Source organism: Papaver somniferum, unplaced genomic scaffold (assembly GCF_003573695.1).
Source record: "Papaver somniferum cultivar HN1 unplaced genomic scaffold, ASM357369v1 unplaced-scaffold_21, whole genome shotgun sequence".
NCBI lineage: Eukaryota > Viridiplantae > Streptophyta > Magnoliopsida > Ranunculales > Papaveraceae > Papaver > Papaver somniferum.
Window position 1 is genome coordinate 883,712 of NW_020631041.1, and position 18,538 is coordinate 902,249.

The following is an 18,538-nucleotide window of genomic DNA, read 5'->3' on the forward strand; positions in this document are numbered from 1 at the left end:
ATAATATCAATTATTTCTGTACAAATATATCTTTGTACTATCCAACAATTTTAGCTATTGACTAAATTTGTGCAACGCACAGCCTAAGTAGGAAGCAAGGTGACTGGCTAGTCTGGCTTGTGCCCCGTGCTGCTCTGCTGTCAAGCCAAAATAAAATAATCATTTGTGTTCACCTACCCACTCAAAGGCCAAAGCGACATGGGAGTTTTGTCTTACGTTCTATAGGACGTTACACATGTACATAATTACATGGGGATTTAGCATTTTCTCCCCGGCAAAAATTGGTAACTTGAATTTCCTCACCAAATAAATTTAAATTAATGTTTCCTTCTGTCGTCAAATATTTCATCTAGAACTTGGTTAGCTGTCTCAATACATGTGCACGCATGGCTTACATTCTACACATATTTGCTGATCTTCCCGAAATACTTTTAACTAAAATTGAAAATGGATCATTTGTCCAAATATTTTTAAAACATGGTTTTAATGGACGAGTAAAAAAAAGTATGGGTAAAATGGACAGCAAATCCTGGCTTAAACTTAAAAAATAGCGAGGATTAAACTGGACACATCCTGATGTAAACTAAAAATAAGAAAAAATATTTGAAAATGGATATGATGAAACTGTTTACATCTTGGCTATTTTTAAATTTTTGTCCATTTAAACAGTATCAAAATCAAGATGTCTTTTTCACCCAGGAATTGTTGATTTTGGTATTTTTAAGCAATTTTGTGCAACTAAAAACGAACCAAATCTTGTACACGTGTAAGGTCCAAAATAAAGGATCTGGACAGTCAAATTTCGTCTAAAATTGTGAATTTTCTTCATCCTCCTCTTCCTATATGTATATTATAAGCACAACCCCATTTTGTTTTCTGAAATTGTAGTAGTGAAGAAGGTAACTCAAGTTGTAATAGCAAATTCATGGGGATCCATCGTGAAGCTCTACATGCAAGGTAAGTAATTCCTACATATTGGGGGAGATTTTTTTTACATTTCCAATGAGATGCGGGTGTCAAATTAGCTTATTCGAAACTACGGGAAATGGGTTTAAGACCAACCTCTGCGCTTTCCCTTTGCTATACGAGTTTCCGTGAAAATAGTACCGCAAGTGTACAGAGTATAAGTTAATGCGTTGACTTGACCGAAATGTAACCGTCTTTAAATCGGCGTGTAGTTTTATTCCTAAAGCTTGTAATAAGGCAACTGATATAAGCTTGCCAAATTCAGTAGATATTAATATCTAGTACGACAGTACTGACTTAGGGAGCCGTTTTTTGTTGGACAATGACAACATTTTGAGCTAATAAATTTTCATCCTTGGCATCAATAAGAAAGACAGAGACATGATAATAATTTGGGGTAAAAAAAAGTTGGTCTCTGGTACATTTTGCGGACTCTTAAGCGAAAATTGAAATGGCCATCACATAGGGGAAACAAAATAAATCCTCCATGAGCGAAATAGGAGCACAAATATGTACTAACTCTCAGTCACAATTGTTCTAATGAGAAAGAAAACAACCAACTTTATTCATTTTGTTTGGGAGAACATGGTACATCAGGATATCAACCCCGACGACTCTATACTAGAGAGGCATCTGCCATGATTGACATTACTCTTTACTTAGCAAGTGATTTAGTTCAGAAGTAAATTTCACTACGTATTCTTCATGAAGACCATGGTTCGAAAAAAATGCTTTCACCCATTTGCTTTTAGCTGAAGATGTTGTCCCTCTTGATCTACCATTTATGTCTTTATGGATCTCGCAATTTCCTCTTTAGTAAAAGAACCATCTTCATTTGTTTCAACTTCATGACCAATTCCTTTTTCTACTAGAAACCTGGCATTTAATCATTGATCAAGCATCATTGGCAGTAGAATCTGAGCATGACCGAAAAAGAGATTCTCAATAATAGATCCTCATCCAGAGTGAAATAAATATCCTCCAATCGCAGTATGACTTAAAACTTCTACCCTGTGATACCCATCCTAAGCAGAAAAATCCTCTGCCTTTGGTTCTATGTTGGAAAACGATTAATAAAATATGATTTCAAAAATTTTAATAAAAATTTTAATTTATTATTTGAATGAAAAACTTATTAGTCGCACACCGTGAAGTTTTCACTTTTTATTTGTTTTAAGAGACTATATAAGATTTTTAGTCCCACATCGGAGAGTACCTTTTCTTAATTTGTATTTGTCAATTATATAAAAAAATTCACTACTTTTGTAAAATCTAGTGGAAAGGGGATTCTCTATTTTTAGAGAGACCCCCAAGGAAAAATATTTTATGGTGATTTCTTTAACGTTCGCGATTTTTCCTTAGCGGTTTTTTTGAGCATCTACTACATATGCTAGTAGTAGGTGTAGTAGGGTGTTTATTCTTGGAGATATCCGTCCTGTGAGGGCTATATAATCACTCTTGAGTATAGCCGGGCGCTAATGTCTTAAGGGCAGCGTGTTGAACACGTGACTCATTCTGTTTTTCCAAAGTTTTGCCTTGTTGTTGTTGTGGAGATATAAGAAGCTCGCTCGTTTCGTCAAATCCATCACTTCCATTACAAAGGAGCTAAGTATCAATAACTTTGCTATTTGATTTTTCTTTGTTTTGATTATTGCACCCAACAATCTTAAGACATTAGAATTTGTAATAATCATGGATGTTAATTGTGAAGTGAATAGGTGGCATTCATCCAGCTTAGTAAAAGATATATACACCCTCAAATCTGTCACCAACTCGCCATGTCCAGTTCAACAACATCATACCCATCCGTAATCCATCACCGATTCCTCCTTGTTCTTGGGTTCACTGCACCTACAACATCCACCAGTAAAACTCTCCAGCATCAACACTGTCATGTCACCTGTCCTAGCATTCATCTAAGTCACCAAATACCCATGGAACTCTGTAGCAACACTTCAGTTCCATGGAAATTCATCACCAACCATCGCAGTCATTTTCGCTTGCTTCATCTCAAGAGCCTACAACAACTCCCTGCAGCTCCTGTGACATTAACCAAGCACAAACCACCTTGTACACAGGCTCAACTGGTAGAAACTGAGCTTGAAAAGGTGAAGAAAAAACCATTTAGGACTTTTATCGAATATCTAATGTGCCATTCTCATCTTGGTGTGACATTGAAATTTCTAGCGCTTCTAAACTCACCGAAACACCTGCAAATTCAATTCACAACAAACCCATTGAATCTAATCCCATGCCAGTTCTACCATTTTATAGCCATATATCCCCTGGAAAACCATCTTCAGTTTCATTCAACACCTATGAGAAAAAATGTCACCAAACCCATGGAACCAACATCATACATCTCCATTACCACCAACCAGTTCAGTCTCTGCAACTCCTTCTTCAACCTGTCATCACCTGCAACCATGGCCCAAGCCATGACATCACCACCAGTATCAGCCACCAATACTGCTTCATCACGACAACCATCATAATCAAAACAATTTACAGTAAAATACAATTAGAAACCCTAATTAACATACGAAACTGGAAACAAAATGAAAATCAAGCTAAACCCTATTCTTAAAACAACCTGAATTCTATGAATTAAACATAATTTTGACGAACCCTAAAATTATTTCCCAAAACTTTAAGAAAGAATTTTGACAAATCCTATATGTAGCTTTCACAAAACTGATTTTGATACCATCTCATCACTGTTCTTGCTTCATCACAAAATTCTAACCAATTCTCGATTTGATTCAAACCCACAATCATCACAGCATCCATCAGATCAATATCTTGATCTCTATTGGCAAATCAAAACCAATGTTCAATTTATTCTCAATTATCCACGACTGTAGCTCAGTTCAATTTCATCATTGTACCCTATCAATTCTTCTTCATCTTCCATTTCTAGAGATCGACAACAACATCAACTCCAAATGTTCATCTGAATCACCAAGAACACCTCCAATTTTAAAACAAATCCTCAATTTGAACCTTCACAATCTCAACAGATCTTATTCTCAGACCCATCTTCATTTTCTACTCGATTTCATCTCTCAATTTCTATGTTTTTTTCTCAACCTAGTTCTCGGCAATAATAGCAGCAACTGCTTCTTTTCTCCTCTCTCAGGTTCTTTGTTCTGCTTTCTCCTAATTAGCGATTCACAAGTCTTTAAGGATTGTGAAGGGTAAATAGGGAATGATAACATATTTTCTTGACTTGTTCAACACATATAGACCGGTTTGGTAGGCCCTGACGGAATATTTAACGGTTGTGGCATTTAATTAACTATGAAAAAAACGGTGGCATTTTCTTGAATCGGGATTTGCAAGTGTGGCAGTTTGTTAAACAAAAACAACGAATTTTTGGTCAGCTGTAGAGTTTTGATTTGATCTCTTAACCTAGAAGGAATTTAGATGAACCCTTTTGACCTAATATAGTAGACATCTGTATAGTTACCCACATAAAATTTTATAATTTTTCGAGTTGTAAAAGTATTTTTTTGATATTTTACAAAACAGAGAAACGTTTCTGAAAAATTTTGACGAGCAGAAATTTGTTGTTAACTATAGTAGTTTTTATGGGATAACCATGAGTTTGTTGATATGGTGATTCAAACGAAGTTTGTTGATATGGCGATTCAAACGAAGTTTGTAGATCTAGATGCTATCTTCAAAACTCATATTTTATTTTCCGATTCAGAACTAAGGTTTGTGAGATGTGGTGTATTAGGTGATTGGGAAATTACCGTGTCTGTGGTCAAAGTATAAACAAAGATTATGACATGAAATTGGAAAGGGACATGGATACCAGAAGCCTGTGGATGAACACAGGTCTTCCAAAGCTGACAAAGGCGAGAACATCAAACAACTCTAAGCGTAGTCTTCAGAAGAAAGGTATGTTTCGTAAAAATGAATCCGACATTACTTTAATTAAGAGTGATTGTTATGTTTGTAAAATTCCTGGCCATGCGGCAGTAAATTGTATAAACAACATAAAAACCTTAATAAGTAGAAAGCTAATGCTAATTTAGTTGAAACAAACTAGAACGAGTTCAATGGCATTATGTCAGAAGTTATTTTAATAACCAAGAGAGACCAGTAGGTGCACTCTGGAGCCACCAAGAATGTTTTTTGAAACAAAGACCTGTTGACCTCCTATCAGAGGATAGGGGATGTCGAGAAAATCTTTTTGAGTAACTCATCTGCAACAGAGGTTGCATATAAGGAAAAGGTCAAGAAGAAGATCATATTTGTATTATTCTCATATTGAATGAAGTTTTCATGTTCCGAGCATATGCAAAAATCTTGTATCTTGTTCTGTTGTAGATGGTAAAAGATTTAAGATATTAATTGAATCTGGAAAACTTGTTGTAACTAGGCAGTGATTTTTTAAGCAAGAGTTATAGGACTTTGGGTCTATATAAGCTTAACGGAAAAACTGATGAAGTAAACATAGTTGATTCTTGTGCTTTCTTTGTCTGATTGATTGTTTTACGTGATAGAATTGGAACTGTAAACTTATAAGTCAATGCTTAACTGTCTAGCATAGGCTGCGTACCCAAATTTAGTTTGGATTTTGAACACAAAACTGAAATCTGTGAAGAATCAAAATATGCTATAAAACCTTTTAGCACAAATGTTCAGAGTAATTCCAAGCCTTTAGAATTAATTCAGTTAGGCCTAGTTGACATGAATTCAACCCAAAACCACTTTGGCAAAAGATGGTTTATAACTGTACGAGGTACTATCTTGTATACTTGCTTCGGGTTAAGGATGATGCCTTAGAAGCCTTAAAATGTATAAACTTGAAGATGAAAACCAATTAGAAGCCTTGAACATAACATCTGTATCCGTAAGGAGATGATAATTTCCATGTTTATTAGTTCAGGATTACTTGCGTCTAGGGATGTCAACGGGTCCGGGTCCTCCCGGGTAGCACATGGCCCAGAACCGGACCCGACATATCAGCGTCGGTTCCGGGTCCTAACGGTTCAGGGGCCGGTTCCATAATGTGTTGTCCCAGAACCGGACCCAGTAAAGGTCACGGGTAATCACCGGGTCCGGGTACCCATCGGGTAAAAAAGCAAACTACATGACTTCCCAATTTTATGGCTCCTGAGTACTGAAAAAGGATTATTCAACACCTGAAAAGTGACCATCTTTAACACACATACAAAAGTAGAGTAAACTTGAGCTTAGAATCCTTAGATTAGGAAAATCAAAGTTACTTTCCTAGCTATAAGTAAGAATCTGCCATTATATATGATAAATATTAAATACAAAAGTTGGCAGACATTTTTTTAGCCGATAACTACAAGTAAGAATCTGCCAAAAAGAAGTTCCAACCAGTTCACTAAAGATTTCACCATCATATTTCCAATTTTTCCTGCAAGAGAAACAAAAACAGTTGATCATATTCCCAATTTTTCCCAATTCAGAAACCACCTCAAAATTATTATCACTACCACATTCTCTACCAAGTTTAAGGAAATACATTACATAAAGACAATGTGCTACGAGTAAAAAAGTACAAATCTTGCATCTTCAACCAAACAACGTGTACAAGTAACCATATCACAATCAAAGACCTTTCCTGTAATGAAGCAAGAGTTGCTTCCGTGATTGCACTCACCAAATATACAACTAGCTAGGGCCAGGACCAAAAGCAAACATTAAAATTCCCAAATATACAACTAGCTAGGACAAATATTGTATAAACAGACACAAGTCAAACTTTCTTACGAATGTATTTCCTTATACTGTACTAATCACATTTCGACAAAGTTTAAGGAAATACAAATTTTTGCATTCCAAGGTTAGCTGGTTATTTTACCTTAAATTGATAGTCAGTCAGTTAGACAATGTGCGATGTTGCATCATCATCGTCTGACTCGATCTCCTCCATTGCCTCCAAAAGAGTCTGAAGTGAAGTACTACCTAACCCAAATCCCTCATCTAACACAATAAAATAGTTAGTTGACGTACAAGAACCATAGTAAATGAATCACTAACTAAAATTGATATAATAGCAAACATGAATTGAATATGTTACTTACTCTTCAGCGCACTTCTTATCCAATCTTGTGTGCATATCAGAGCTTCAATTGTTTCTAGAAGCATTGAAGAACGAAATTTATCTACAACTCTACCATTGGTGCTGAAAACAGATTCAGAAGCCACCGATGACGCAGGAATTGCTAATATATCACGAGCTATCACTGCTATAATTGGATACATTGGTACATGAAATTTCCATTCTTCCAGAAATGCCGTCAAACCTTTCCTTCTAGAAGTAAAAGAACTTTGAGAAGATGAAGTACTACCACTACTACCAACTGAATCTTCCATGTTCACTTGATTTGTCAAAATGTTTGCTGAGTATACATGAGCTGAAGAAGCATAATGTGTTGCATATTCATTATACAATCTTTTCAAGACTTCCATAACTTCTAACTTCTTCTCCTCGCTGTTACCAGGATATATTAATGGGAAATAGTAATCCAATAATTTCATTTTAAACCGAGGATCTAAAATGGAAGCTATTGCAAATGTTTTACTAGTAAGTTTCCAATATCTTTCAAACCTTTTCATCATATTCACTGCCATTTTTGAGATTAATGCATCATCGGAATCACACCACTCACGAAGTTCTAAATACAAAGAACAAGCAGTATCAAAATAACGATTAACTGTCACGTATGACGTACCTGAAAAGAGAATGGTGACTTCATAAAAGAACGTCAAGCAAATTGAAAGACTACTTGCATTCTTCCAGTCTTCACTTGTTGGAGAAACATTAAGAAAATCAGGTTCAATCTTCCCGAACCGGTTAAATGCTTCTCGAAATAGAAGTGTTGTTTCAAGCATCACATAGGAAGAATTCCACCTTGTATCAACGTCTTGAATCAACTTTTTATCAGGAGCATTGACTTACAAGCAAACTTCTTTAAATTTTTGTTGTCTTTGTGGTGAACCTCTAATAAATTTCACTGAATTTCTAATTTTTTGTATTTCTTCTTTAATTTGCAGCATCCCATGATCAACAATAATGGCAACTACATGAGCAGAACATCGAACATGGAATAATTCCCCATCCAAAAGTAATCCATTATCTGGTTTTAGCTGAGCAAGAAGTTCACTTACCACGACTTTGTTAGTTGAAGCATTATCCAGCGTAATTGAAGTTATCTTCCTATCTATATTCCACTTGTACAACTGCTCCATCAGTACCTTTGCAATGTTAACTCCAGTGTGTTGCCCATTCACAACGTTAAAAGATAAAATTCTCTTCTGAATCTTCCATTCTTCATCAACATAGTGAGCTGTCAAAGCCATATAACCTCTATTCTGAGTGGTACAAGTCCACAAATCAGTAGTAAGGCTTATGCGACTCTGTACCTTATTAAAAATCTCGTACAAATGCTTCTTTTCCATTTGATAAATCTTTATGCAGTCTGACTTCGTAGTGTTCCGCTTCACAAGTTTAATATTGGGTTGTAATGAAGTCAGCACCCTTCTAAAACCAATGTACTCTACAAATGAGAAAGGGAGTTCATGAAAGATAATCATTCTTGCAATACAATCACGAGTTACTTCTTGGTTAAACTTAAAGTTGTAAGCAGCTACTGACCCATCTTGTGTTTCACTAGCTTTCAAGAACATTTGGTTAATTTGCTGTTGTGCTCCTTTGTACGCCATACAACTATTTAGATGTTTCCTCAAACTGCTTGTCCCATTTTTGCTCTCTGCACCAATATTCCTCTTGCAGTGCTTGCATTCTCCGTGTGTTTTCCTTTTTATCAATACCTCTTGAAATTCAGCCCAATACTTTGAGGTTCTTTTGCGTTTACGTGTATGTGACGGAACCACATCTGTTGTTGCCGCTTCTATATGATCAGAATCACCAGAATCACTTGACTCACTGGCTACAGTTTCTACTTCTTTCGGCTCTGCTGAGTTTACAACTTTACTCTTCTTTGCAGCCTTCGAAACGGCAGCTTTAGGAGGCGGCATACATGGGGATTTCGAAACGGTAACTTTAGTCTTCTTTACAGGAACACAATGACCACCAACACTACTTACTGTTTAACTTTTCATGTTGCCTCTGCAAGGAAAAACCAACAAACATCTGTATCAGCCTATCAGGTGTCATAAAGCATAAACGATAATAAATTTAACAAACATCTACAGTAAGAAAAAGACAAATGTTCCAAGCATATACGCATAAACAGCATACGCATCAACCACACACAAGGAATTAGTAGTTTATGACTTAATTGCCAAAATGGCAGTAGAAGACTTGCTCTTGTGCATGTTTGCTGCAAGCTACTGAAAACACCCAACCTTCGAGCTATCATTGATTTCTCACAAAAACAACCATAGAGTTCACATATCATTGAGATTACAGGGATACCCATTCAAGCATAATAAGTTTGCCTTGTCTGTGCAAGAGAAATCATCAAGAACAAGGAAAAAAAATTGATACAAAATGAAAGAAATTAAACAGTAGACTAATAAGAGATGAGCGATTCATTTCAACTAGACAATTACTAGATAAGAAATAGTATAATAACTAGACACAACAACAAATCTAGGCCGGCCTGTTTGACAACTCTACCCACAAATCTAACTTCACTAGCAGCAACTATTAGAGCCATAAGTTAAATTATTGAATTTATAGAAATTGAGCACACCAAATACTGACTAATTTAGAAATTGAAAGATACCCACTGATTAAAATTGAGAAATTGAAAGATACCCACTGATTAACCTTATCACCACCCATTATTGGAATCAATAATATTTTAGATGTTATTTTCCTAACATTTATTAACATTCTCTTATATTTTTTTTAATTGGAATCTCTTCTAAAATCATACTGTAACAAATTCAAGAGGATTCAAAAGCTTCTAAAATCGATTCAATAAAAATCACGCACATCACTTTAAGAATTTGTAGAGTAGCATATCATACTTTTCTTTCAGTGAAAGAATTTGAGAAACAAAGGATTTCCAGTGTGTAGAAGTAGTTGCAGGCAGGAGAAGAAAGTAGATCGGCTGAAATGGGTGGTGAGATTCTCATCCTTTATATATGACCTAATTTTCGCTGGGATTTTTACAGAATTAGCCTTTATGGAATACCCGAATACCCGCGGGTACCCGACGGGTAGGATCCGCATGGACCCGTTCATAAACGGGTATATATGGGTAATTACCCGCTGGGTCCAAAGTGGTTAATGGGTCCAATTTAAGGACCCGGAACCGGACCCAAATCCATCGGATCCGGTTCCGGACCCGGACCCGGGTAATGGGTACCCATTGACAGCCCTACCTGCGGCCTTGTGGGGGGGGAGGCAGTCCTCTTAACTGGTATATCTTGAACAGAGTACCCTTTTAAGGATCAGATGAAACTCCATATGATTTATGGAAAGGTAGATGACCTTCTTATGAATGTATCAAAGTGTGGGGGTGTTTAACTAAGATTGTCATTCTTCATCCTACAAGAACTAGATAGAAACCAATAATGTTGATTGTGTCTTCATATAGGGTATGCCGTATACTTCTTTATATAGATTTTTGGTTGTGTGTTCTGATTTTTCAGACTTTGGTGTGAATATTCTTACGGAATCTAGGGATACCGAGTTCTTTGAACATGTTTATTCTTAATCCTGTACCTCATTAGAGATGTGATGTTGATCCCCTAGATTTATTTTCAAATAGTTAGAACTTATCTTAAAGGAAGATGAAGTTGAGGTTGAGCCAAAGAGAATTAAAACAATTAGACTTGAGACTTATTATGAAGTCGACTTCATAACATGCCTAGCTTAGTCTGAGGCCCCGACTTGTAAAGAATCCTTGACATTTAGTGAAATGGACTCAGTCCGTCGGAACCAGACTTGACCATGAGATGTAAATGAGTTTTTAAGAGGAAACGTTAAGTAAATGGAACTGTGGAAAAATATTAAGCTAAGTTGGTAGATAAAGTCTATAAACTAAAATAGGGTGTACATTTCCTTGATTCGTATTCACTTGTGACGAGAATTACTTTTGTTGAGATGTTAATTGCTATTGCTGCCATAAACAACTTAGAGATACATCATATGGATGTTAAGATAACGTTTCTAAAACCGTTAATTAGATAAAGAAATTTACATAGACCAACCTAAGGAATTTGTAGTGAAAGGTTATGAAGACAAAATTTGAAAGTTGAATGAATCTTTGTATAGTTTTCAAATAAGCACGTAAACATTGACATGGAAATTTTGATCATGTGATAATGAGTAGTGGATTTAAGTCAATGAATCTGACAAGTATATTTACAAGTAACTTGTCAAGGATGCCTGTGTGATTGTATGCTTGTATGTCGATGATATGATTATTCTTGATACAAAAATAGATGTGATTAATTCCACCCAAAAAAATGCACTGAATAAGAACGTTGACTTGAAAGACTTAGGCCCTTTTGATGTAATCTTAGGGATGAGGATCAGAAGATAATCAAACATTTATAGTCTTAGTCATTCTCATTATTTTGAATTTGTGCTTATGAGATACAATCATTCTGATTGTAAGCATGCGTGTACTCCATAGGATTCATCTTGTAGACTCGAGAAAAATAAGGGTAATTGAGTATCTTAACTTGAATACTCAAGATTTATAGGATGTCTGATGAATTTAATGAACTGTAAGAGTCCAAACATTGCCTATATTGTGAGTAAGTTAAGTAGATATACTTGTATTCCATAGCAAGAGAATTTGGATGCACTTATTAGAGTATTATGGTACCTAAAATATTCTATTACCTTTTGTTTGATTTGTGAAAGGTATCTTGTTGTCCTTGAGGGACTTTGTGATGCGAACTGGATAGTTGACTCAGAGGAGTCTAAGTCTACGAGTGGATATGTTTTCACTCTAGCAGGAGGGTTTATTTTTGAAAGATTCCCAAACATACTTATATTTTTCAATTCATTATGGAATCTGAGAGTATTGCGTTAGATAAAGCACGAGAGGCGTCCGAGTGCCTAAGATGCTTTTTAGAAGACATTCCTCTCTGACATAGGCCTGTGCCAGCTATATCTATATATTGTGTTAGCCAAGCTATAATAACTAAAGATAAAAATAACTAATCTCAATTGGCGTTTTTCCATTGATTGGATAAAGTCCAAGGAGAACATCGCACAACCTTTGACGAAAGGTTTGTAGAAAGATATAGTTAAAAATTCATCAAGGGGGATGGGGCTTAAGCTCATAAATTAAACTTGCCATGAAGGATACTCAACCTTGCTGACTGGAGATCCAAAGATCAAGGTTTCGAATGAGACAACTAATTTGTGGTGGGTAAAGGTAAACACTATCAGAGAATTTCATTCTCTGTCCCTTCCCTGTGGTGTAGACGTGATAGTGTGACTACATGTGAAGGATGACTTTTAAGAAGTCTTAATGAGTTCTATAGTTTCAATTTAAGATTGAAGTGGAGTGTAGCAGTAACACTATTTATGGAAACTCGCCTATCTGAATAAGGAAGTGGGGCCGCTTCCTATGAGAATATAAGCTTTGATTCTCTAGAGCATTCTGAGAAACAGGATATGTCCAGGGACAAATTGGACAAAACAACACGAGCTTGGCAGCAACCTTGGAGATATCATCCGTGGTCGTTATCGCGAATTACATCAATCGCTAGCAGTTCAAGACATAGTTCACTGTCTCTAGCAAGTAATTTCAGTAATATCTCACTAAGCAAAGGTTCAAGACCTCATGGACACCTCTGCCTAAAATGGTATTTCCTGCGCTTTTTATGTGATTTTCGTTTTGATGGTTTTTGTATTACTGGAACTTAGGACCTAAGGGTCACTAAGGGTTCACTAGTTCATGCTTTTTCACTTTGGTGAAAGGAACCTTTAGTCTTACTTGTGAGAAACTAAAGATGAAATCTCTCTATACTATATGATTTTTGCAATCCATAGTATGACCCTGGGGTCAACACACTGTTGTGTGAGGGAAATGACGTTGGAATGGATAGTATGACTTCAACATGCACGATCTGTCTGTCTGTTAAGTCAGTTCGGGTCGTGAGATTCCGTTGTTGATTTACCAAGATCTATCTGTGTTTTCGTATTTTATTGAGTTTTCATTCATGTGGGGGATTGTTGGAAAACGATTAATAAAATATGATTTCTAAAGTTCTAATAAAAATTATAATTTATTGTTTTCTTTTGTGAATGAAAAACTTATTAGTCCCACACCGTGGAGTTTCCACTTTTTACTTGTTTTAAGAAACTAAATAAGATTTTTAGTCCCACGTGGGGGAGTTCCTCTTCTTAAGTTGTATTTGTCAATTATATAAACAAATTTCAATACTTTTGTAAAATCTAGTGGAAAGGGGATTCTCTATTTTTTAGAGAAACCCCCGAGGGAAAATATTTTATGGTGATTTCTTTAACGTTCGCGATTTTCCTTAACGGTTTTTTCGGAGTTGCCAAGATCAAGTTGAGCATCTACTACATATGATAGTAGTAGGTGTAGTAGGGTGTTTTATCCTGGAGATATCCGTCCTGTGAGGGTTATAGCATCACTCTTGAGTGTAGCCGGGCGCCAATGTCTTAAGGGAAACGTGTTGAACAGGTGACTCACTCTGTTTTTCCAAAATTTTGCCTTGTTTTGTGGAGATATGAGAAACTCGCTCGTTTCGTCAAATCCATTATAAAGAAGCTAAGTATCAATAACTTTTGCTATTTGATTTTTCTTTGTTTTGATTATTACACCCAACATTCTATCCTCAAAACCAGAAGGTAATAGACTTGATTCATCAATTCCTTCCGGTTTCCGTAATATCCACAAAAATGGTAACCCAGAAAGCTCTACTCCAAATGCTAGCTCATGTATTTCATCTATACTCATTTTGTATTCACTTCAAATCCCACAAAAGCAACAGATTTCGATTGTTGTTTTTCTAACCAAAAAAATATTTCAGAATCAGAAGAACCTGTCACCGGCCGCTGTGCAGGAGGTGGTAGTAAACCAATTGGAATAACAGGTTTCTGGAAGAAATCTCCGAGTAGATTCAAATAGTCTCCATCAAATTCTCTACAGCTTCTAGCTAAAATGAAGTTACAACCTTCCACACCTTTCGCATGTCTTTGACCCGTGGACAGTCCAGTTACGTCTGGATTGTTAATATGTTTGCTCATAATAATAGCTACTTGGAATTTATATGAAACAATCGAAGGAAAAGAAATCCATTCCGGTACGCGTGCAAAATCCTCAGGAGTTATTCGGCGGTTGCTAGTGGATTCTTTGTATTCCGATGGCGGCCCAGCATCGGCGACCGTTGGGGTTGAATGCACATTGAAAAAAGCAGTAGGAACATCGAGTTTAGTTCCTACGTCCGGTATCCAGCAGTTGATAAGATCGAATATAATCAAATCTGGTTTGTTCCGGTTCAAAAGCATTTCCACTGGCGCCTTTAATTCATCACACGCTTTCATAAGATGCTGAGTTTGTTCGTCATCTTTCAAATCCACTGTTGCTTCACAAACGGCAGGTAACTTATGGATGGGAGGAAAATCGATCGATTTTAGATTGATACGAGCCTTCAAACATGATGGACGTGTAGTTGAAGGAGCTATGAACTCAATTCAAGAAATCATAACTAAAACTCTCACACTATTTTATTAAAAGATGGAGCAAATATAAAATGAATGTATGAAAACCTAAACTTGAAAAATAAAATAATTTTCTCTCTCCTAAAATATTTATCTCACCTATCTGCAATGATCTCTCCCTTTACAATAATTTCTTGTCCTTTTATAGGGGTTACATAGTGGAGGACAGCTAATAAAGCCCTTATTTTCGGATTTGGTGTGCGCCAACTTCGCCTTGATATTTATATTGTCGTGTTGATCTTTAAATTACCGCGTTGATCTTCACGCTTTTGGTGTGACCTAGTGACGTCATTCAGTTCGTCAGCGGATATATCCTGCACGCGTAATATTCGCTTGTTGTCAAATGAATTCTTTCGCGCCACTAATGAGTGTGTGATATTTTGTATCCACATTTTGCCTCTTCTCGTATCGTTCTTTCCGAAGAAAAGGGTGGTAAGAGAAGTCTTTAATTTTTATTTTCCCGCACCAATTCATCTTTTCGTATTCTTCTAACTGTTATTTTTTCGGAATCTCGACATGGCAATCTACACGTATTGATTTTCTATTTATTAACTGACACGTCCATATAAGATTCTCTTTTTACTGATAATCGCCTCTTCATATCCATCCCGAATTAATGCTTTGATGAGAGAAGATATCTCGAGAAAAGGGAAGAGAATCCTTTATATATCCTAACATGCCTTTCTTCCTTTCTTTTTACTTTCTCTTTCTTTTCTTCTGCTGCTCTTTTCTGCTGCTGTTCTTCTGTTTCTGCCAGACTTTTATTGATCACGCTTCCATCGTTCTTTTCTTTACTTTATTTTCTTATCAACGTCCTGATCAATTGCTTTCATTATTCTCTATTCCCAATCTTTAAATGGCTCCTACACCCGGTTGAAAGAATCTTAAGGAGTTCAACAAATTGAAGGCTGAGTTTAAAAATAGAGGCTTTACGCTATCATTTCCTTCTGGATCAACACCTACTTCTGCAAATGGACCTGAATGGTTTTCATCTGATCAATGGAGTGATCAGAAAATCATTATTTCACTTGGGCAGCATTCCGCGAGCTTCCCATTCCTTTATACAATCCCCGAATTCCTCTCTTTTACAAACTTCTGTCACATGCCAAATTCAGACGCGACCTATTTCAACTGAAAGGTTATTGCACCAAGATAATCGTGGAATATTATCATCGCACGACAGGATTAGAATATTCTTATCCTCAGCATGCGAAGTTGTCGATTAAGAAGGAAGAGTATACGGTGGATAACTTCTTCAAACACTATGAGGTCGTCATCATAAAGAATGAACAATTCCGCTGGGGCACTCTCTTGAAGAGAGCAGATGGTTTCGCAGAAGTAGATAAGATCATGCGGGATGTTGACTTTAACAACCCAGCCAATGACTCTGCGCGTTTATCAAAGGATGTTTGTTGGGTAGAATATCCTATTGTTATGGAAGGTCCTTACATCACCGATAAGGATGCTGATGGATCGACTCTTCCTCTTCCTGAAGGATTTTACGCTTACAAACCTTGGGAGTTTAGATGGCCTGAGGAGGATGACGTGGTATGCTAATTTTTACTTCGCTTTCTTGTTTATTTCTTCCACTTTTTATTCCTTTTCGTCTCTTTTAATACCGCCTTTGATTTTAGATCAAGAAGAAGGATCAAAAAGCTAAAAAGATTACGTCTAAGGTGTCAGATTCACGCACTAATGAAGTAAGCAATACTCTCATTTAAATTTTAACAATATTGTTGCCTCTGTTTCTTATATTTCATTGGGCGTGTAGATGCAGACTGAAGACGCTGAAGGTTCTCATGATGGTCTTTCTCTTTCTTAGGGAGATCAAGTTTTTTTGGAAGTGAAGGGTGGTAGAAGAGTGGTCTCAAAGTCTGGTCTTATGAATCCCTCTAAAAAGAGGAAGAAGTCTTCCCCTACTCCCTTGAACACTAGCTCTTATGATGATGCTCTCCTTCCTTGTGAAGATTCCGCGTCTTCGTCTTTTATGGGACTCTTGTCTGATATCTTCTCCAATTCTTTATCAGTCGTTGATAATCCCGCGTTGGGTCGTGTATGCGACGCGGTGGTTAAAATTTGTGATGCTCCCGCTCTAAATCATGACTCTTTTCGTGGGGTTGCCTCTTCCTTGGATCATGGTCTTTAATTTGCTCTTGGTGTCATTGGTAAGTTTCCTTCCTATGCGTAAATTTCCATTATGATTTCACACTTTTTGGTTATTTTGCCGCTTATTTCATATTGATGCAGGTCGTCCATATGTCTTATGCTATTACCACTGATCTTCAAAGAAAGATTCATTTTCTTGAGGCTGACAATCTCAAGTTAAAAGGAAATATTTCTTCCAGTTCTGAACGTGCGATAGAGCTTCTCAATAGGAATAATCAGCTTATTGATGTGTATTTTCGTTCTCCTCTTAGATCTAACACTTTCGCGTTATTTCCACCCTATTTTAATTGCTTGTGTCTGCAGAGATCTACAACTTCACTGATGAAGTAGTTAGTTATCCTATTGAGGAATAAATTCTTCTAGAGCACCTTAATGCTTCCTTGAATAACACTTCAGACGATGGATTAGACACTCTTAGTATGGAGGAACTCAAGTCAAAATATGAGATCCTCAAATTTGAACATAGGTCCATGTTATTTGTGAATGACAATTTTAAACGCTACCTCCTTAAAGACAAGGAGGAAATTAGGAATCTTGAGGCGAAAAAGAATGCTCTTATAACTGAAAAGGATAATGCAATTCTTAAGGGTGCTCATGCTTTTAAGGACTTTCATGAGATTAAACTCCAAGTTGAGATGGAGAGAGATCGAGCTATAAGCGTAAAGAACGCCTTTGCTTCTCGTGAGAATATGATTCGCTCTCGTCTGCTTATTGAGAATGATGATGAGTTTGAGTGGGCTGCTAGGGTTATTGATAATGCTAGGACAGGTTTATCCACAAATGTTAGTTTAGAATCTGATCGTGCTGAAGTTGTAAAGGCTATTATTTCTAAGAAAGAAGGTTATCTATGATTTTTCTTTAACTTCTTCATTCTTGAGTGTCTTTTTTAAGTTTTGTTCCCATGCGTCAATAATTTTTCTGTTCTTTTCGTAGATATTGAAAAGAAACATCTTCAAGAAATCAATGATTTGAAGTTGAAACTTTCTGCTAGAGACTCCAAATACGGCAAGCTTAAAAAGAAGTTTATTGTTTCCATTTCCAATATGAAGAAGGATTCGATTCGTCTTCGAGACGAGCATGTTAAGAAGAACGCGGAAGAGATCTGTGCCGAATATCAAATTCCTCTTTCAGATTTCAAGCCTTCTGATGTTGAACCTAATGAAGAGGATATTGAAATATATGATAGTGAGGTGGTGCATGAAGAGTATGAGGAGACTGATGAAGAAGATAATGGTTCGGGATCTGGAGAAGATTCAGAGTTTGAAGAGGATTTGGGAGGTGATTCTTCTAAAGGTGGTGGGAATGACAAGAGTGGAAAGTAGCCGCGTCTTCTGAAGATTATTTTCATCCTTGTCTATTTCTTGTTTGTAATGTTCATATGCCTTCCTTCTTCACCTTTATAATGAATATTCCCTAGATTCGGGGTCTTTTCTTCAATGCATATCCTTTTTTGTTTCATTTTACATGTTAATCTTGCATTTGGTTATTGATAAAAGCAAAGCACTATTCCTTCTAATGATTATAATTAATCTCACAATAATATCATGTAATATATGCATAAGTCTATCATATGAAGGATGTTAACATTCAACATTTACGTTAGAATTCCCATTCTTGCCTCTGGTAGCTGTCTTTATATGATTGAGCTTTTCTTTTATGCGTTTAAATCCGCAATATATAATGAGTATATGCATGTGTTATTTACTATGCGTAAAATTTGCAATAATAATTTTT

At 36.3% G+C, this 18,538-nt stretch overlaps 1 protein-coding gene and 1 pseudogene across 1 annotated transcript; one reads left to right on the forward strand and one right to left on the reverse strand.

Annotated features, from left to right (window-relative positions):
- Positions 1 to 1,748: 1,748 nt before the first annotated feature.
- Positions 1,749 to 14,720, reverse strand: LOC113340122 (annotated as a pseudogene).
- Positions 14,721 to 16,277: 1,557 nt separating this feature from the next.
- Positions 16,278 to 18,226, forward strand: LOC113339388. The gene is made up of 4 exons (XM_026584674.1): positions 16,278 to 16,338; positions 16,410 to 16,803; positions 16,886 to 17,644; positions 17,738 to 18,226. The coding sequence occupies exons 3-4, from the start codon at positions 17,224 to 17,226 to the stop codon at positions 18,124 to 18,126; spliced, it is 810 nt and encodes a 269-aa protein (XP_026440459.1). The 5' UTR covers positions 16,278 to 16,338; positions 16,410 to 16,803; positions 16,886 to 17,223; the 3' UTR covers positions 18,127 to 18,226.
- Positions 18,227 to 18,538: the final 312 nt, after the last annotated feature.

Excerpts from the sequence above, each read along its gene's own strand:
- LOC113339388 (XM_026584674.1), top strand. The coding sequence starts at position 17,224 with ATGGAGGAACTCAAGTCAAAATATGAGATCCTCAAATTTGAACATAGG. Across the intron at positions 17,645-17,737 it reads TATTATTTCTAAGAAAGAAG|ATATTGAAAAGAAACATCTT; the intron begins GTTATCTATGAT and ends TTCTTTTCGTAG.